General features: G+C 47.0%; 1 protein-coding gene across 1 annotated transcript; it reads right to left on the reverse strand.

Moving 5' to 3' along the window:
• Nucleotides 1-4,774: 4,774 nt before the first annotated feature.
• Nucleotides 4,775-20,047, reverse strand: LOC142830554 (cytochrome P450 2J2-like). The gene is made up of 9 exons (XM_075936101.1): nt 19,811-20,047; nt 16,746-16,908; nt 14,709-14,858; nt 13,626-13,786; nt 11,186-11,362; nt 10,489-10,624; nt 9,293-9,480; nt 7,338-7,476; nt 4,775-5,341 (listed from the first exon to the last, which is right to left on the reverse strand). Exons 1-9 carry the CDS (start codon nt 20,018-20,020, stop codon nt 5,166-5,168), a joined length of 1,500 nt encoding a protein of 499 aa, XP_075792216.1. The 5' UTR covers nt 20,021-20,047; the 3' UTR covers nt 4,775-5,165.
• Between the last annotated feature and the right edge of the window lie 526 nt (nt 20,048-20,573).

Consider the following 20,573-nt stretch of genomic DNA (forward strand, 5'->3'; position numbering starts at 1 on the left):
AGTGTTTCAAATTGGCAGCGCTGCGTGGAGGCCAGGGTCAGCTGGGTACTCACCCACTGATTCCAGGCTTCATGCGGCGCTGCCGCTTTGAAATGTCGTGGGGGGCAAGGATCCAGCAAGGGACTGCTTAAGCCCTATGGCTGTTGCTACACTTCATAGGTGGAACAAAAAACAGGACTGTGTAGCACTTGAAAGACTAACAAGATGGTTTATTAGGTGATGATCTTTCGTGGGCCAGACCCACTTCCTCAGATCAAATAGTGGAAGAAAATTGTCACAACCATATATACCAAAGGATACAATTAAAAAAATGAACACATATGAAAAGGACAAATCAAATTTCAGAACAGAAGGAGGATGGAGGGGGGAGGAAGAGGAGGAGGTAAATGTCTGTGAGCTAATGATATTAGAGGTGATAATTGGTGAAGTTATTTTTGTAATGGGTAAGATAATTAGCGTCTTTATTCAAATTTGAGTGTAAAGTGTCGAATTTAAGCATGAATGACTGTTCAGAGGATTCTCTTTGAAGTGAAGTCTTAAAAGGTCTTTGAAGCAGGATGCAGGTAATCAAGTCGTTGAGACAATGTCCTTTCTGGTTGAAATGGCAAGAAACTGTTTTTTCTTTGTGATCCTGTCTGATATCTGTTTTGTGGGCATTGATCCTTTGGCAAAGTGTCTGAGACGTTTATTCAATGTACATAGCGGACGGACACTTTCAGCACATGATTGCATAAATTATATTTCTGGATGGGCAGAAATATGTATTCTTGATCTTATAACTCACTTGGTTGGGTCCAATAATGGTATCAGCAGAGTGAATATGTGGACAAAGCTGGCAACGGGGTTTGTTGCAAGGGAAGGTACCAGGGTTGGTACAGACATTTCCCTCCCCACCCTTCCTCTCCTCCATCCCCCTTTTGTTCTGAAATTTGATTTGTCCTTTTCAGACTAAACAGTCCTGTTTTTTGTTTCAGCTGCACCAGACTAACACGGCTACATTTCTACCACTGGAGGTGGAGGTGCCCTTACTGATAAGCTTGGTGGGACAAAGCGGCATGCAAGATGTATCTTTCCCACCCCTAGACTAGAATGTGGACTTCACAGAGGGACTGAGGATGAGCATCTTGAGGTGCGAAAGGAGGCTCTTGCGTTGGGGGTATCAGGGCTAGGGAATGAGGGCTTACTTGGACCAGCTCTTGGTCAGTGGTGCAGGAGGGTTGCTAAGGCAGACCTCCTGCCACTCCTGGCTGCCAAGCTGCAGGATGCCGATCCCTGCCATGCTTCCATCAGCTGCCAGCCTCCTGACACTGGGTTCCTGACACTGGGGTTGTCTGGTACAGGAACGTCCATGGTCCTTCTGGATACACTTGTGTAAACTAACTCAAATAAGGCAAATGTGATGACAAAATGCTAATGAAAGAGCCATTCGGAGACTGTTTTGAAATGTTCTGGTGGGCTGTATGAGACCTCATTGCTTGGTATGGTGTTACAGCTGTCACTGCTAAGTTGAATTCAAGTCAGCTGATCATCTAGATAGAATGAGGACTGTCCCTATCTCCTTTGCTGCCCTGTGCCACATCTGTCCCTACATCCACTGTGTGTTTGGGGGGGGGGGAAGAGAGGGGGTCTGATCTCACAGAGGGGGATCTAGAGGGAGAAGCTGTGAAGAGCAGGCCCAGAGCTGCAGGCAGGCGGGAGTAGGGCAGGGAGGCTTTTCTGAGGAGAGTGGCACGAGCCTTCAGGCTAAAGGAGGAACAGGGGCATCTGTGAATCTGTGTGCTCCTCTTTTCTCCCCTCCCCAAGCAGCCACTTATCTGAGGCAGGCCCAGAAGAGTGACAAGCTCAGCACCTCTTCTCTCTACCTGAGGCAGCAACTGGCATCAGCCTGCAGCCCACACCCTCGGCAAAGTTCCCAGCTCCAGAAAAGTTCTTACAGGCAGCTGAGCCATTCGGGTGCGGCTCCGCTTTGGGGCACACTGCAGTGAATCCCCACTTGCTCCCCCTGGAGCAGGAGAGTGGACAAGGGGGGGCCACTTACCAGAGACATTGGAACCTGCGCTGGCAGGAAGAGGGTTCCCAGGCCTTAGAAACGGCCCCCTCCCTCAAGAGCGAGGTGGCAGCTAAGCCAGAGTGTCCTTCCTCTCTGGAGGGTACTTCTGGTGGGGGAGCACAGCTGCTGGCTGTTTCGCCAGCCCAGAGGCTCGCCACGACTCAGTGAGTGACAGCTGGGTGCAGCCAGTGGGGGGCTGGCTGAGGGATGGGACCGGCCATCGGGCTAAAATGCAGCATGCAGCTGCCTGGAGGGGTACCACAGAATTTGGGGCAATTTGGTGCCTCAAATTTCGTAGTGCTCTAGGCAGCTGCATATTTTGTGTGCATAGGCCTGGGTCTGGATAGACCCCAGAACCTACTCTTCCAAAATTCAGATGTTCCCCCCACTGCCTGAGGTTTAAGAAAATGTGGAGCCTACCCACTCAATCCCTATAATTATCAAATAATTGACCATATACACTATTTCCAATGCTATTGTAACCCCTTTGGTATTTAGGGAGCATGGCCCTTTAAATCTTTTTCCTGGGAGGGGGATAAAACAGGCAATAGTGGGTCAAACTGAGTAATTTTTTAAGCAGAATCAATTGGAAAACCACAATGCAACTTGACTGGGAAGAAAAATGTTCTGTACACGAGTGCAATTTCGCTGACTCCTTGGGTTTTCTGCAGGTATTTGAAAGGGAACAGGAGGGAGGGAACTAGTGAAAATGGCAGGATTCATAAACCACCACTCACAGAAAGCTGCTCCTATTTCAGGAAGTAGATGTAAGCGGGGGAATGGTCCCGCTATTGTGGGGATCTTTCCTGGCTTCTATACCACCCCGGTGAAATGGACCAGCGAAAGGATCTGAGGCCCCGCTCCCACTTCCTTTACCCCACGGCTTCCCTGATCCTGAGGGCTCTGCCTCCACTCTCCTGAGTAGCAGAGTCCTCGAAACCCCAACAAGGCTGGGCCCAGGTTTCCTGGGGCTTAACCCCCGACCTTGTAGTCACTAGGGGCAGGAGTTAGGACACGAGGTGCTCTCTTTACATGGCATGCTTTCTTGGCCCAGTTATCATTTCATAAGGTTCAAAGCAAATACAATTTATTAAACATCAACTGATTAAAGAGAGAAGAATAAGAAAAAATGAGAATGGTTAAATGAGAACACACAGCCCTGCTCTGTAGCACAGGGACATCAAAACAACAGTCTGCAGAGTGTAAGGACAGTTCACAGTCTCTTCCTTAGAGGCCCCTTAGAGGCCCTGGATGTGCTGCAGGGGGGCTGCAGGCTGGACACACTTGCTCTGACAGTGACCACACACCCTAACCCTCTCCCAGTCTGGCCTGCTGGGCCTCTTGGCTGGTGATGTCTCCCTGCCCAGAGCCTCTCCCCTCACTTTGCTGGTCCCAGCTGCTCACCACACCCAGCTGCAGGCTGTGCTGCTTTGCCAGTCTCCAGCTCCTTGCATTGCTTCTCTGTCCCTTTTGGCTCTCTGAGCACTGCCAGTCTGCTGCTCAACACAGGGTCTGCGCTCCTTGGGCTGTGTGTGCCTGGCTCTGCTGCTGCAAAACTGCCCCTCAGCACAGCTTGCACTCCTTAGGCTGTGTGTGCCTGGCTCTGTTGCTGCAGGACTACCTCATCACACAGCTTGCTCCTCTCAGCTTTCTCTCCTTGCTCAGAGAGACCCAGAACAATCCCAGCTCACAGGGAGGACGGGGCCTGGCCTCTCACTTTCCTCACTGGCCTGTTCAAACTGTCAATCAGGCTGAGCTGGAGTGTTGGCTGCTTTCCATTGTCTCTGGGGTCTGTCAGTCTCATGGATCCTTCCCCTTTTGATACTGAGAGCTACCAAACCAAAAACTCCCACAGAGTTTTAGTAAGGGGCTAACAGTCCCCTTACATAGAGCAATATTCTGAGAAAACATTGGAAGGCACAGGCATGCCTGCATGCTCACAAGAAATGGAGGGAGGGGGAAAGAATGAAAGAATGAATTGAAAGGAAACTGCTTCTCAAATAATATTGATTATATTTCCTTGAACTAAGTAGGGAGGTGAATGGATAACTGGTTAACTGGAAGGGGTTAGGAACAGCCCCTCCACCAGGGGAAGCAGAAGCCGGCCTCTTTTGCACACTGGGCTGCCGGCTCCTGCTGTCTGTCCCCTAAGTCGGGAGTGGGAAGGCCAGGAGAAGGAGATGGCTCCCCTACACGTGGGCTGACATCCCCCTGAACATGGGGGCAGGGCCAACAAGGAAAGCCCAGCATATGGAGGTGTGAGTGAGATTCCGCTTAATCTATTAACTGTTTTACCAGAGCTTTATATCCCTAGAACTTAGCATCTCACATACGAAGTGCAGAATAAATGTTCTTTTCATGTAGGCAAAGATTTGGGAGCCAGGCGATGTGGATTACACTGCTGAATACCTAGCTAGGAGAGTGGAGAAGTGCAACGTGCTTTTTGTGTTCAGTGAGTGTTGTGTGGGGCTGGAGAGGCAGAGGTGCAGCGGTCTGGGACCCAGGAAGTCCTGGGACTCCTCAGGTCCTGGTTGTGCTGGGTCCTGGTCGTACCCCGTTGCAGTTCTGCCTTCTAAATGTACAAAGTGCTGGGAGGCTCTTACTACGTTTAAAAGGCAAAGGAGCAGTGGTCTGGGATTCGGCGTGAGCTGGGACTGCTCAATCCTGGCTTGCACGAGGTCTGGTAGGAAAAATCCTGCTTTCTCCTTTAAATTCTCCTAACCCTGTTTAAAAAGTGAGAAAAAACTTTGTTGTTTCCACAGAAGCAAAATTTATTGAACAAAGCTGTTGTGTCATGAAAAACTGCAAATGAAACATGTTCCTTTTGAAGGCATTCATGAAATACATTTACCTTTTTTAAAACCCAGGTTTGCAGATTCACAGGGCAGTAGGAATGAAAAGGCTGTTCTGAGTTTGCATACACAGGCTGCTTTGGGAGGGACATCAAGACTAACTGCCAGCATGGTAGGATGTATCCTAACTGCTATAGTCCCTTCCAATATCAGGTTCCCAAATGGTCCAATGGCTGATGTTGTAGATGCAGCCCTATACACAAGCAGGGTAAATACTAATTATTTTGAGAAATGCGCCAATGACAAAATTGCTCTGACTCTCCCTACCGAGACAGCGCACAGATCTGGTATGGCTTCGGGGAGAGAGTAGCTCCCATTCTGAACTCAAGGCTTAGCTTTACGTCCTTTGGAGCTTGGAATGTGAATTTCTGAAGGAGGATGGTGAAGAACAGGAACAGCTCTGTTCTAGCCAGCTGCTCGCCAAGGCAACCCCGCTTTCCTGAAAAGAAAACAGTTGTGCACATCAGCCAAAGGTCCTTGTCAGAACAGTTTAGGTCTCATGACAAATGAGGTGTTAATTTTCCATGGCAGCAATTTCAGAACTGTGGGGAAGAAGAGATGGTTTTGTCATCAGTTCCACCCCCTTTCTGATTCACCATTTGCTGTATTTAGTACTAAAGTTTCCTTCATTTATAACTGTGGATGCTAATATTTGCATTCATTACGGCAGTACTTCAGTAATTCCTTCTCATAATAGAAACAATGATGTTTGATAACTCTTGGAAGATCAACCGCATCTCTGCATGGCTATTGAAGGCGCGATCTACACAGTTTAACTATGCCACTACACTACTACCTTATTTCTGTATAACAGATTCGCCTTGCCTTAACTGCATCCACACTAGAAAAGGTGTGATGTTTTAATTTATATTGATTTTTTAAAATCACATACCTAACTGATAGAAAACTATGATTTCTGTGTCTAGCTGATGTCTTACTTCCCTACCACATCCACCACACACTGCTGTATTATTTCTTGATCGAAAAGTTAAAATAACACAGGTCAGGTGTAAACTGTCCCTGACCTAGCTTCTCAATGACATAACACAGGGACCGCTGAACACAGGCAGGTCTAGCCAGCATTATGCCTAAATGGGAGGCCTTGACTCTTAGTTTATAGATATACTGCACTTAGATGTGGCCTAAGTTTTCTTGAAATAACGCTACTTATTTTAAAATAATGTTGCTATGTAGATGTATCTTAGCTGGCAAGACTTTTGTACAAGAAATAATCAGAGAGAAGTCTGATCTGCAAAGTTTGGCTTTAAAGCTGAACTTCCCCCAAAAGATGTGGGGCTATACTGACAGAGTCAAATTTATGCCATTAGAGAAAAATGGGCTAGCTGTAAAGTTTGTATCCTAAATCAAACTGGGTTTAGGGGTTGATACTCCAGTAGTGTTAAAATGACACCCAGGGATTGCTACATCATGCCCAGCAATTTGTGATAATCATAGAGCACAGCATTTTGAAATTCCCCAGGTTTGATTTAGAACGTGTTCTTGTGCTCAAAGAAGTTAATGCTAAAGTTCCTATTGACTTAACAGTGTGCGATCAGGTCCTTAATGAATGAAAGTGATGGAGACTCCATCACATCCTATAGTAAAATATTCTGATGGTTCGTTGTTTTTAGGAGGGTGTTTCAGGGATCTCCAACATTGTATCATCTTCCTCATGTTTTATTCCCCATACTGCCTCTTCCAATAAGTGAAAAGGAACAGTGAAAGATGAGGAAGGCACCACCTAACCTCACTCTGATGTTCCTAACAAGTGAGGTAGGCAAATTCCTCTTTCCACCTACTTTTGGTTACGTCTACAATATTTTCCCTTTGTTGCCGTTGTTGTGTCTAGCCCTGCTTTAGGAAGGAGCTCTTGTTCAAGAATGACATGCCTTCTACCAATGAAAAAACTGTGCAAACTGGACAGGGACATGAACACTTCTCATGAGTTTCATTTCTGTGCTTTCCATTTTCCATTGAGACTCTGCCACTAATAAACACTATGGCTATGTCTAGACTGGCATGATTTTCCGGAAATGCTTTTAATGGAAATTTATTAAACATTAACTGATTAAAGAGAGAAGAATAAGAAAAAAAGCGCGTCTAGATTGGCAGGAAAAGCACTTTTTGCGGAAAAGCGTCCATGGCCAATCTAGATGCCATTTTCGCGATCGGGGCTTTTTTGCGGAAAACAACTCTATGCTGTCTACACTGGCCCTTTTGCGCAACAGTTTTTCAGAAAAAGACTTTTGCCGGAATGGGAGCAGCATACTATTTCCGCAAAAGCACTGACAATCTTTCATGAGATGGTCAGTGCTTTTGCGGAAATTCAAGCGGCCAGTGTAGACACAGCCTGTGGGTTTTTGCCTAATGTGAAAAAGGAGAAGGCCCAAGACTTGGTGCTATAATACTAATGGGGAGTGTCAGACACATCTCACCTGCAGAGAATGGGAGGAAAGTTTCTCTCTTCTTGAATCGACCATCCTCCAGAAAATGCTTAGGATTAAAAGTGTGAGGGGTTTCCCACTCATTCTTGTCAAACAGCACTGATGTCAAATTGGGAACCAAAACAGTACCCTAAAAAAAGAGAACAAAAGGAATTTATCGCTTCCCTGATTCCATTTTTAATTGTGACCTACAAAGAGGTGAAAAAGGAGGCGCCATGTTGTTTCTTTTTAATCTTTTATGATATACAAAGAAGAGACAACAGGATTTTTTAAAAGATAATTTTCCAGCCGGTTCTTTACCTTATATTTATTTCAAACCTCAAATTTGATTTTCTCTGGTTTTGCTGTTAGTATTTCTGGAGGAGCCATTATGAACAGAATGGCAGACATCACAGATTTGAAGGAAAGAGAGGAGTGTTAATCTTTGACAAAAGAGAGTATTTCTTCCAACTGTTTTTAAGCATTTTTAAGCATTTCCTTCGTAGGTGCAATAGTATAAACCTACTAGCTCTCATGCATTTCCTAGGAAAAATACGGTCGGCAGAATTGAATTTTTAATTAAAACCAATCCAAAAAAGTTAAATACTCTCAGGCATTCTTTATACAACATAAAGATTCAAAGAGGAGCAAAACCCACCCACCCACCTTTCTTTTTTAAGAGCTAAATTGTTCTGAATGTGGTGGTAGTTGGGCTTACATGACGTTTTTGTGCATAGAACAGCAATGGGCAACCTATGCTAGTTAGTGGGCCACATGAGAGGGCCTCCTTCATCTCAGTGCGCTATGAGGTTGTTGTAACCAAGATGGTCTCCTGGGATAGGGTAGTTTTGCTAACTGCACTGGTTTACGTAGAGTTTGTGGGGTGTGCCAACGCATCCATAGTGGTATTCTGATGGGATGAAGAGACAGCATACGGCTCTCGGTCAACGTTGTGTGCAATCAGCATGTGCATCTCACTTCATGTGCCCTTACTTTATGTGCATGTCACTTCAGCAATCCCAGTAGGAAAAAAAACTGTATGCCTTATACAATGCACTTTCCTTCTGCTATTGTGCACACATTTCCTTTAAGTTGCATTAATGAGGGGTTTGTGTCGGGAGAATGGAAGCTCGCCACAAGCAATGGTTTCTTACGGCCCACTGACTGGTAGAATGGTTCTCTGCCTGGCTCAACTCCGGAATTCCCTTGAGCTTGGGTGTGTCCCAATTTTTCTGAGCATCAGTCTACAAGCTGGAGAAGAAGAATGTGCTCAAAGGTTAGGACCTGAGGAGATCCTCTGCTAAACAAATGCTGGGAACTGAGTTAGAAATTCCAGCCTGCTCCCTTCCATGGGGAGAAATTGTGGCTCAGCATCATGGCGAGGTGGAGTCAGAAATGCTGGGGCTTGAGACGAAAGAAATTCAGAATTCTGGAGCTGCTGAAGATAAGATATTCCCCACCTTTAAATACAAATCACCCCCTCCCCTCTCTAAACACCAAGGCCCAGACCCCCTAAGGTATTTATGCATGTAACTTCCACTAGTTTCCAGAACATTTAGGTGCTCAAATACATTTAAATTTCTGGGTCCAAGAGCCTGTCTGACCTTTCTTGAGGAACAGCCACAGTGGTGATCTTGTGCTGGACCTAATTCCTAGTCCCTTTACTAGGGTTTCATGCAGTTAATATAAATCACTTACATCATGTTTTATGAAGATTGCAAAATTCTGATAGGGATGTCAATTGTCTCAAACCTTAGGAATGTAAGTATCAAGATTTTGGTTTGGGAATAGCCCAATATTTTAAAGTGCTGCTCTGTATTTTCTTTGCTTCCCAAAATAGGTACAGATTTGGAACTGGATCTTCCTCCGGGCAAAGGTGTATCTGTCTGTGGTACTGGGTTGGGCTCATCTCTATTAACTCCTTAAACCAAGATGAGAAATGAAAGATACATTTCTTTCCAGCTTACTTTTGGCACTTGGTATCCAGCCAGTGTTGTGTCCCTTGTTGCCATTCTCGGCACATTTAAAGGCACAATGTTGCTTATCCTTTGCACTTCGTGAATAACTGCATTGGTGTACGGCATGTTGTCCCTGTCCTCTAGGGCTGGCTGTCGAGACTGGCCAATCACTGTGTCAATCTCTACTTGCACTCTCTCTAGGAAAAGAGCAGAGGTCATCATGGGTATGAGAACAAACAATATGTTCATGGAACAACAGGCTTAAACTGGGCAGGGTTCAGAGTTCATCTATTTAAGGTATTTCTAAGAAAACTCTATTTATGCTTTGAAAAGAGTATCAGTGAGTAATGTAGATCTAAATATACAAATACATAAGAAAACTGCAGCTGATTAAGCAGAGACTAATGCAATGGGAGGAAGATGAGAAGCATTTTTAAGTGTAACTGAGTCATAATAGGAAAACCTCCTTTAATACCCACACGGAATGCAAGAAGCATTTATTTACTCCACTTCTCAAAATCAAATGTAAAGGCATTATCAATACAAAGAGAAAAGTCAATTACTGGGCTGACCTAAGGGACAACTGAGCCTGAAAATATTTATGTGCTGTTTTTCTTGGTCAGGCAACATTCTCCAGTTGTTCAGGCACAAGGTCAAGCCAATAGCTTGCCAAGAGTCCAGGGATCGCACCTATTTTGCATGACAGAAAGCAGGCTTAATCTTCCATTATTTTCAACACAGGCCCCTTTGTTGCCTCTCTAGCTCACATCTGAAGGCTAAAGAGGACACTTCCCATGGTCCACCTTTTTAAAATCCACAAGTTACATTTCCAGGCATGGAAGAGTTAAACAATGCACCCAGTGTCACACAGGAAGTCTGAGGCAGAATCTGGACTAGGATTTGGGTGTCTTGAATCCCAGTCCTATGCATTAACCACAAAGCCAGCTTCCTCTTAAATCAAGGTTGTTACAGCTATGGTTTCCACTCCTTAGCCCTGTGCCAGTTGCTGGAGGTGTAACTAATGGGGAGAAACAAGGAAAAGCAGGAAAGGTTTCTAAATGCGGGGAAATGGCAACTGTGGGAATAAAGCACCTTTGTACAGACTGTTAATAAAACAATATTCTGAATTCTCTGAAAAACTTGATGCGGCAAGGGTTAAGAGCAGAAATTCAAGTGATATTAAGAAATTATCTATGTCCATTTACTTTGAATCTCTGGATTTGTGGCCATGTACAGCAGAGCCCAGCGGATGGTTGTAGATGTTGTTTCAGTTCCAGCAAAAAAAAGATCTAGTGTGGAAAATAAGAGATTTTCTTCATGGAAACTAGGGTCAGCATCCACCTTAGAACAAAGACATAAAGTGGGAGGTATTAAAACAGTATTTATTAGTATTATACAAAGACATGTAAACATCATGCCAGGCTCGGGTATGCAAACTGCTGGGTGCCCTTAATTTCCACTGCCTTCAGAGAGATTTGAATAAACACAGCCCCTCAAAGGACAGCATCATTAGATAGAAACACTGAAAAGTTTGAGCTGATTTTAGGTCTTAGCACAAGGCCTGATGGTGTCGCTGAAAGAGTCCCAGACACTTTAACTGGCTTTTTGGTCTGGCCCATAGAACACAGGCAAACCCTCACGCTTTTTAGGCCCTGATTCAGCAAAGCACTCAAGCATGTGAGAAGGCCTGCTGACTTCAGTGAGCCTACTGTTCCCTGCTTAAGGCAAAGCATGGGCTTAAAGGCTCTGCAGAATCAGCCCCTGAGGTTCCTAACTGTTCACTAATGGAGGGTCAGATGCTCATACAACTCCGTTGGAGATCTCTGTCACTGTAGTTCTACTTCTAATTTTTAAAATAAAGAAGTGGATTGTTCCAGTTTGCTTTGTTCTCTGATCTCTTACCTTTGCCATTTCCTTCAGATAAGAGTCAATGAAGTCTCTGGTTTCTGAGGGATTCCAGTCCTCTTTGTGCTTTGCAATAATTTCCCTCACAAAACACTTCAGTTTCTCCCAGTTTTTGAACATGGTGTGATGGGGTCCTGGGATCCACTTCATTAGGGTGGGGAAGGTGTTGTACAGCTTTTAACATACAAACAGAACTCAATATGATTTTGCCTCTTTAGAGAAATCCATTTTATGATTTCATGTACCCCCCTGTATTCAACTGGAGGGACCACATTTATTAAACCACTCTAGTACATAATTTCATTATGGATGTGCTCAGAGCCCTCCACACCTTCACACCGTCATTTCAGACAGTCTCTGACCTGAGCAGCCTAGAATCCAAATAGACAGAACAAACAAAGGGTGGAAAAAAGGATGAGTTAATGTCATTTTACATAGCGAGAATTGACGCAGAGATTAAGTGACTTGGCCACGATTGCTCAGGCAATCTGTTACAGAGACAGACTGTTTTAACCATCTTACTAAGATATGGACTCTTTTCTCTCAGCCCTCCACTGGGCTGGTTATCAGCCACTGATCCCATTGCTTTGGCAACCCTAGAGCAGGGGTGGGCAATAATTTTTGGTGGTGAGGGAGGGCACTCCAGGATCTTTGAAAGTGGTCCAGGGCTGCTCTTTTCTGTGGATGGGTGTGGGGTCTAGGATGGAGCTTGGGTGTACAAGGATGAACAGGGTAAGGAATTGGGGGTGCAAAGGATGGTGTGAAGTATGAGAGGGAATTTGGGTGAAAGAGGGGGTTGTGACCTGGGTCAAGGTATTGGGGTATAAGGTCAGGGAGGCAGTGTGGGAGCATTCTGGCCTGGGGAGTGGTGTAGGAGGTGGTACAGGGTCTGGAAGAGAGTTGTGACCTAAGGCAAGGATGTGCACAGGGTTTGCGTGGTGACCTGGAGTTGGGGTCTGTGAAGGGAAGTGATGCCAGTGGCAGGTTTTGGCTGGGAGGTGATTACCTAAATGTCTTCCAGCCAGCAGCCCTGCAGCATCTCCCAGGCAGCCCCAGTTCACTAAAAACTGCAGGCTACTCCCTCCATGTGGCTCTCAGCTCCAGAAAAGGAGAGAGGGTTGCACTGCCCCCGTTTCCCAGGCGATTCTCTCTCTTTTTCTATTGACTAGTTGTTTCCTCCCAATGGAAGGTGACGATTGGGTGGGAATGGGGAGACCACACAAAACTTTCCCCTTCTTTCAGAGCAGAGAGCTACAAGGAATAGTTCTACACTTCAAATAGCAACTTCTGTGTGACTGAGCATCCCGGCAGGGGGGGTCCGCACGCTGGGTCCCATAGCTGGGTGTACTGGAAGCAGCCCGCAGGACATATCTTGCCCACCCCTCCCCCACCGGATCATGTGCTGTATTGCCTGAGGCTACGCCATAGTAGTCACTTCAGAAGGGAAGAGACCACGTTGTTAATGATTTGTTGATTGAAACGCCAGGAAAAATACAAAAAGTTCATTACCCCAGAACTTGGCCTCACATGCCGACACATGATGTTGATACTATTGACATTACCGCAATTTTTATCAGAGGTTGGACTTTGGTATTAAAGGGTTGGTAAAACACATGGGAAACTGCCCAGGTGCAGCACCATGAGCAGATGGACCACAGGCACATGACTGCTGCTGTCCCGGCAGGGTTATGTCTCACCCCCGTCACTCTTCAGTGCTGAAATGAGAGGCACCAAGAGGAGAAAGATCCAACCTCATTTGGGTAACGTGTCCCTGGAAACCTGGGTTTTTCGTCTATCTCAGTGATCCTGCATCATATTGAAACGCAGTGCTTTCTCCCTGCAAATGGTGCCACCTGAAGCAGCTCCTGGCTGGGTGAGTCCCTGATTTTGATGTCAGGTTGACTGTGCCTGTAGGGTCATCTCCCACCTGGCCTGTTGCATAAAGGCACTCTGCCACCCCCACTGCCGCAAGCAAATCAATGGCGCCACACAAATCTTTGAGATATCTCTCCCCTGAGCAGAGTCCCAAGGCACTGGGAGACAACCAGGAAGGGCGTTGCTCGGGAACAGTGAGGTTTGTGACCTTTTTGCCTTCCTTTCTTCCAAGGCACAACTCCCTGATGCGCGATAAAACAGTCCACTGGGTGTTCCTCCCCATTAGACATCGCACTATGTGCATGGGGGGAGGGGACACTGGTACTGAAAATGCAGGCTAGAGGATCTGGCAGGATTACCTTCAGGGGGGCAGGGTGGAAGAGACTAGCTAGAGGGGGAACTGAGGTGAAGAGAGATTTGTTGGGGAATAGGACAGCATGGATGCCCTAGCCAGGATAATGTCATGGTCAATCTGGGACCAATAGGACTCTGTGATGCTGAAACTACTGAGGGCGTGGCCATTGTGTTCATGTGGCTATAGGCAAAATCAAATGAGATCTACCTGGATCCAAATACTTCCCTGGAGATACAAATTCTCATCAAGTAACTGCAGTAACTTCTGGAACTGACTGTCATGATATTCAAACCGGTCCCCAAATGTGATGGAACAGATAATGTTGGATACAGCATTGTTAATTTTAAAATGAGGGTCAAAAGGTTGCCCTGGAAGAGAAAAAGGGAGAAATTGGGGTTCTTCTGGCTTTTGTAGAAAAGGAGAGGAATGGTGTTGACAGGCATAAACTACTTGATGTGTCCAAAATCCATTCTCAACATGTGCATCTATCACATTCCCCTGCACACACTCAGACACATCCCTTCAGCAATGTTTGCTGCATTGTCACATGGGTATTGACAAAACTGTTAAACACATAGATGGAATGAGCTGCCTTTCCTGCATGCAGCAGAACTGCCAGCTCAAGTCATTTTTTTTCTCTGCACAGAGACAGTTGTACATTTCCACTCAGGTCTCTGCCTTTGTTATAGCGTAGGGAAATGCTACACATGTGTTATTATGAACCACTTTCTCTCCCTTGTCATTAATCTTGGCAATGAACACTTTTGTGAGACAGTTTTCAAATCTGGGTGGCTACCTGGAGGCTGAAGAGAAGCTGACAGCTCAGCTGTTAGGGTATGTCTAGACTACATGCCTCTGTCACCAGAGGCATAAGTGAGCGGTCGACAAAAGCTTCCCTTGTTGTCCAATCTGCGTCTTGACTTGTGCGCTGTGCCGACGATCAGCTGAGCCAGCACAGTGCGATAGCCATTTTTATTTTAATGAAGCCGAGGATATTTAAATCCCCTCTTCACTGACTATGGCGGGTAGTCTACACATACTCTCTGTGTCATTACTGACAGATATAAAAACATGAAATCCAAAAACCACCACACTTTTAAATCTGTATAGAGATCTGGATGACAGCAAGGTGTATGTGTGTCTAATGGGCTAAACCAAATCCCTCATCTTAAATGAGTGCTAGAAAAGATCTAGGTTTAATTTCATATTTCAGGCAAATCTCAGTTATTTCACATTCGTGGCTATAATTTGTGATAGAACACTTAGTGTGTCATTCTCTCTCATTCTCACCTTTTTCTTCCTCAAATGCCTCTGTGAGGTATCTGTTCTCCTCCTGTATGCGTTCTTCTAAGCTCCTTTTCCCCAGGCCAAAGTTTCTTAGAGTTGATAAAGCAAATCTTCTTTGTTGTTTCCAGTTATGTCCATTGGAGAGTACTAATCCTGGGGTGAAAAATGACAATTGGTGTATTGTAATGGTCATTACCTTAATACACGCAGTTCCCGGGTTACATGGATCCGACTTACATTGGATCCCTACTTACAGACGGGGTGAGGCAACCCCGCACTAGCTGCTTCCCCCCAGCAGACCAGGGAGACGCGAAGCTAGCGCCCCCCCCCCCAGCAGACCAGGGAGACGCGAAGCTACACCCCCCCCCCCAGCAGACCAGGAAGACATGGAGCGGCTTTTCTCAGCAGACACCCCAGCTTGAGAATAAAGGACTGAGGGAAGTGAGGTGTGGGAGAATAAAACTGAGCTCTGGAGAAATGTTTGGCTAGAGTTTCCCCTACAATATGTACCAGTTCCGACTTACATACAGATTCAACTTAAGAACAAACCTACAGTCCCTATCTTGTACGTAACCCGGGGACTGCCTGTACTCTCCCTTTTCAAGTTTAATTGAGGCCTGGTTATTTTTCCACAAGATATTCCCTTCTGTTCTGTTCTGTTCCCCAGGCTCATCATTAGTATATTAGAGTGCCTGGGCTCTCTAAAAGTGGGGTCATGTCCGACATGCAGAAGCTACACTTTTACAGAAAGCGTATAGAGCTGAGGTTGAAGAAAGTAGGCTGCAATGCTGACGGTGAATAAGTTTGGAGATGTAATTTTGAGAGATTTCAGAAGCCTAATCCTTCCACTACTGACTCTTGGTGAAGGAAAACTTTCAAGGGACCATGCAGGATGGAATTTCATTCTATATGCCCCCATCTGCTGTTGCTTCCACCAGGGCTATAGCAGTTGGGATGTGAACATGAGATGTCAAAGAGACATGAGAACCTGTGTAATATTTGCAAAATCGAGTCAAGTTATTAAGGCCCAGATTTGCAAAGGTATTTAGGTGTCTAACTCCAATTGATTCCTCTAGTAGTCAGGCACTGGGAATGGGGTGTATCAATCCTGCACTGGTATAGCAGGGGTTAACCTTTCTCTCTTGGCTGAGGAAGCCACACCCCCTCAGCTCCACTGGGCATGCTCCAGCTGGAGAGAGGATATAAAAGGCAGCTGAACAGCTCAGTCTGGGCTGATGAGGAAGGAGGTGTCCTCTTGACTCCAGTGGGAGAGCTGCCCTCAGTGCAGGATGTGGAGTCTAGACAGCCAGAGATGGACCCCTACACACAGACTTGAGATGCCACAGAGAAGGGAGTTACTGTGGAGACCCAGAAATAGTGAACTGCAAAGAGTTGGGTAGAAGGTAACCAGGGAAACTTGGTGATGAAGAACTAGAGACAAGCTCAGTGAGTTTTGGTAGGAAACCTGCCTTGGGTTCAGAATCTGGTGGAGTGGGCAGGCATGATTCCCACCCTGTCACCTCAAAACTTGTGGCCTTGCTTACTAATAGTATTGACTCTGGTCTCTATGCTGCACTGTCCTGATGGCAGGGGTCGATATGATTGACTCTGGCTGCCCTTATTGCAGGCATCGTATCACTGACTTAGGCAACAGGGCCATGCAGCCCCGAGACTGGGGACATCCCTAGAGAGGCAAGCACAGGCTATAACGCAGCCTAACCGTAACCCATAAACAGTGACTGGCATCTGACGAAGTGGCTCTTTGCCCACGAAAGCTTATGCTCCTACACTTCAGTTAGTCTATAAGGTGCCACAGGACTCCTCGTCGCTTTTGCAGATTCAGACTAACACGGCTACCCCTCTGATAAGTGACTGGCATATCAACCCTGTGATAGACACCTAAACACCTTTGAGAATCTGGTCCTAAGTTATTACTGTAGCACAGACTTCAGCTCATACACATAAAGTGTAACCCATTTGCAGGATCAGGGCCTTCATTTTCAGAAACAGTACGTGAGAAATGCTGGAAGAAAAACTCACCAAATGTCTTGCAGAATTCCTGGATAAGAGGCATGTCTGGGCGATCAAGAAAGTCATCGCCCTGATGGACAAGCACTTCCTTCACCAGATGGAATCCATTTACAATCACAAATTTCAGGTTACCCAACTGCATGCTGAAAATGTTGCCATATTTTTCAGCAAGCTGGAAAAATTAGAGCATGTGCATTAATTCATGTTTATTTTGTATGATAACCAAACTAGAGCTCAGGTGATGACTTCTTACTTTTATTATTGTAGTGCTACTCCTACTAATTTGTATTACAATAGCAAGGAAGGGCCTGGCTGTTCAAGCACTGATTCGAAACCCAGCGCCTGAGAGCTCACAACAGGATAGAACAGGGGAATGATGCATAGAAATGGGGAGGGGAATGAGACAACAGTAAAACAAGCATATCTAAGGACAATGGCTGCCCTGAGCCTTTCCTAAGGGATGTCAAAATAAAACAGGCCTACTGGTGAATAAAATAATAATAAATAAATAAATACATGATAATAATATGTCATTTGAAGAAGTGGGCTGTGCCCAGAAAAGCTCATGATATTATCTACGTTTTCTCTTAAACATGCTAGACTATTCACTGTTTTTTAAGAGTTTTTTGTTTTTGTTTTTATAAATAATTGCTATTGACAATTGGCCTCCTCTGTGGTAAGCAGAGCAGACATGTTCCTGACTGGTTGCATTATAGACTGCAGATACTTTGTTCCTATGTAGTGAAAAAACTCAAACATACTGGTTTAAACAAAACACCCTCTAGTTTCATAAGAAGCCTACACCTACCTCACAACACACTACCTACCTCCCTGGGGCACTCAGAGGCTGAGGTTGAAAACTGCACAAAACTAATTACTGACTTCCACAAAGTTTGTGAAGGGAACTCATTCTAGTCCTTGAAAGGAGATAACACTCACAAATAATGTTCTAAACTCTTTTAGGCTTTATAATTTACTTTGTATATCTGATTACCTCCCTCTCCATCACATCCTTCCTCACTTGCCAGGGAGGTTCCACCTCCGGCCCAACTCCTCATGTGCCTTGCAAGTTTTTACTAACTCTTCATTGTTGGGAAGTTCATTCAAAGCCCTGTAAGTAAATTCCTACAAGCTGTTTTGCATTGTCACTGAAGACTTCTTGTCATTCTTGCAAGCTCCTGCCCCATCTAGTTCCTTGTGAGCTCCTCCAATCCTGATGAGCACCAACCTCCTACCGTACACGGATCCCTTCCAAGTCTCAGTCTTTCTATACTTGGTTACTTTTTATGAGCCTCTTCTCACCTGGCTAATGTTTACGGGCCTGCTCATCAAAGTGCCCAACCTTCTGCACACAGTGCAAGCCTCCTGTATAGTCACAACTCCCCACTGGCTGGCTTCTAGCCATGGGGCACTGTGCACTCCCTCAGACACTGCCACCTTCATGTAATCAAGCCTGAATTCATGATCTCAACAAGTCTAATTCAAACTGAGCAGAAAGCAGACATATGCCTGGAAGGTCCTAACTTCTGAGGATTTCCATGTGGAAAGTAGGGATGTAAGCGAGTAGTTGTCTAGTCAACTATCCAAAAAGCCTGGGCTTGTTGGGTAGTCAACTACTCGCATTACCCCCACCCTTGCAATAGGCAACAAATGGGGGGGCAGGTACAGGATCTGGTGCTGGGCGAACAGGCTGTAAGCCAGTTCTGCTCAGCACCGTCTCCGCTGTATTGCCTTCCCCCTCCCCACTCCGTCTATCAGAGGCAGAAGCGCAGGGGACGGAGGAGAGGGAGAGGAAAAGGGAGGCTTCTGCAGAGCAGGCTCTGCCCATGGTGGGCTCAGTCTTGACACAGGTAGAGGCTGGTTGGGAAGGAGCCCCTGTCCCTCTGGGATCCCCCATAGACAGGGTCTGGTGCCATGAATCAGCTCCTATCCTCAGAGGCCTGGGCTGGCTGTGGGCAGAGGCTGATCTGGCAGCAGCCCCTGTCCATTGGGCGTCCGAGCTCCCCACTGGGACACCCAGCAGGCTGAGACTCCTGGATCCAGCATGAACTGGGACTGAGCAAGCCCAGCTCAGTCCCGGCTCACACTGGCATGAGGAGCAAACCCTGCTGCTGCTCTGCAGTTTAAATGTATAGGAGCCCACCCGGCTCTTACTACAAATCAACTGCAGAGCTGCTGAGTGGGATTAGCTCCCGGACCTTGTACACGCCAGGACTAAGCCCCTCCCCCTGTCGATTAATCATGTAGTTTATAAAAATTCTATGGACTACGTGATTCATTAAATACCCACCCGTGGAAAGGAATCCACAACTGGGACCCTCACCTTCTGCACACGACAGAGGGAAAAGGAGCATGGCCAGAGGTGTCCCCGTGCTCTGGTGATCCTGGATAGCAGGTGTCTGGAACTGCACACGGGACAGCTAGGAGCTGGGGCAATTCAGAACATCTAGAATGGGCTCTCATTTAGGCCAGGGGCTAGCGCGGCACCAGGAGAGCCCTGAGGCCCTGTCAGTGCAGAAAGCTGCTGCCATGAGCTGTGCCAAACATTCCTCAGGTGCAGGTGAGGGCCTGACCCAGTGTCTCCAGCCAGGGCCAGACTAAGGGGTGGGCAAGCCGGGTAGTTGCCCAGAGCGCTAAACGATGGGGGCGCCTGATGGCAGCCGTAAGGGGCGTGCGTCGTCCCTTATAGCCGCCATCAGATGCCGTTTGCCCGGCTTCCACAACGTTGCCCTGCCCCATCCACGCGGCGCCGGCCAGCAGCGCCCTTCCCCCATGGCCGCGGGGCCGTGCACGGCTAGGCGCTGCGCACCAGCAGTCGTGGGGGGGGCCGCGCTGAGCAGCGCATGCACCGTGTACCCCGGGGGCGGGCCCCAGGCTGCGCGCCAATGGCCGGGCCGGGCAGGGCATGCGCCGTTCGCACCAGGGGAAGGCCTGCGCATGCGCCGTGCGTCCCGGGGCGGGTCTGTGTTCCCTGGGGGGTGGGCAGCCTGGGGCACCAAAATGGCTCGGGACGGCCATGTCTCCAGCACTCTTGCAGACAGCACTCCCTGTGCTTGCTCCCCTCCCCCACTTACCTTCTCAATGGCGATATGACGCCGTTTGACATCTAGGTTGAGTAGGTTGCCCAGGAAGGGCAGGATGAAAGGTCCCGGAGGGAAATTCCTCGGTCGTCTCCTTTTCATGACATCGGAAATCAGCAGGAACAGGCCCAAGAACACGGCCAGTGTCTGAAAGGGCACAATCTGCCAGAGCCACAGTAACCCAGGGGCAGACTGCAGCGGCATTTTCTCTGGCCAGCTGTGCACCTGCAGCTGAAAGAGGGAAGTGTGACAGGGGCAGAGGGAAACCCGGTTGCAGCGGGCACAGCCCCACCCTCCTGCTGCCAAAGGAGGACAAAGGTTAGAAGCCAGATCAAAACAACTTGAAACAGGTCAACAAGAGCTTCCCATGCCAGAGTCTTAACCCAGAAACTCTGCTAGGTCCCCATATTGTGGTTCCTTAAACTCATCAACAAAGATCTGTCAGATTTTCCTTCCTTAGATCTCGTTTCTACCAAGCTGTTTTTAATAAATCGTTTACAGATTCTCTCCTCCCCCATTCTCTGTTACAGGAGTGAGCAATAACTTTCGGAGGGGAAGGGGAGTGGAGGTGCCCAGATGTTGGAGAGTGGTCATGGGCTGCATTTTTCTGTGGGGGTCTAGGATGAGGTTGGGTGCAGAAGGGCACATAGAATAAGAGACTGGGGTGCAGGAGACAGTGTGAGATCTGAGAGGGAGTTTGGGTGAATGAGGGGTTGTGACCTGGGTAGGGATTGGTGTGTACGGCCAGGGAGGCGGT

The sequence above is a fragment of the Pelodiscus sinensis genome, chromosome 9, assembly GCF_049634645.1.
Source record: "Pelodiscus sinensis isolate JC-2024 chromosome 9, ASM4963464v1, whole genome shotgun sequence".
Taxonomy (NCBI): Eukaryota; Metazoa; Chordata; order Testudines; family Trionychidae; genus Pelodiscus; species Pelodiscus sinensis.

What these genes read in the sequence shown, in the direction of transcription:
- LOC142830554 (XM_075936101.1), bottom strand. Translation starts at nt 20,020, where the DNA reads ATGCCGCTGCAGTCTGCCCCTGGGTTACTGTGGCTCTGGCAGATTGTG. An exon ending in GTCATATCGCCATTGAGAAG is followed by an intron (nt 16,909 to 19,810) that starts GTAAGTGGGGGA and finishes TAATTTTTCCAG; the next exon opens with CTTGCTGAAAAATATGGCAA. An exon ending in CTGGATACCAAGTGCCAAAA is followed by an intron (nt 7,477 to 9,292) that starts GTAAGCTGGAAA and finishes CTCTTTTTTTAG; the next exon opens with GGTACTGTTTTGGTTCCCAA.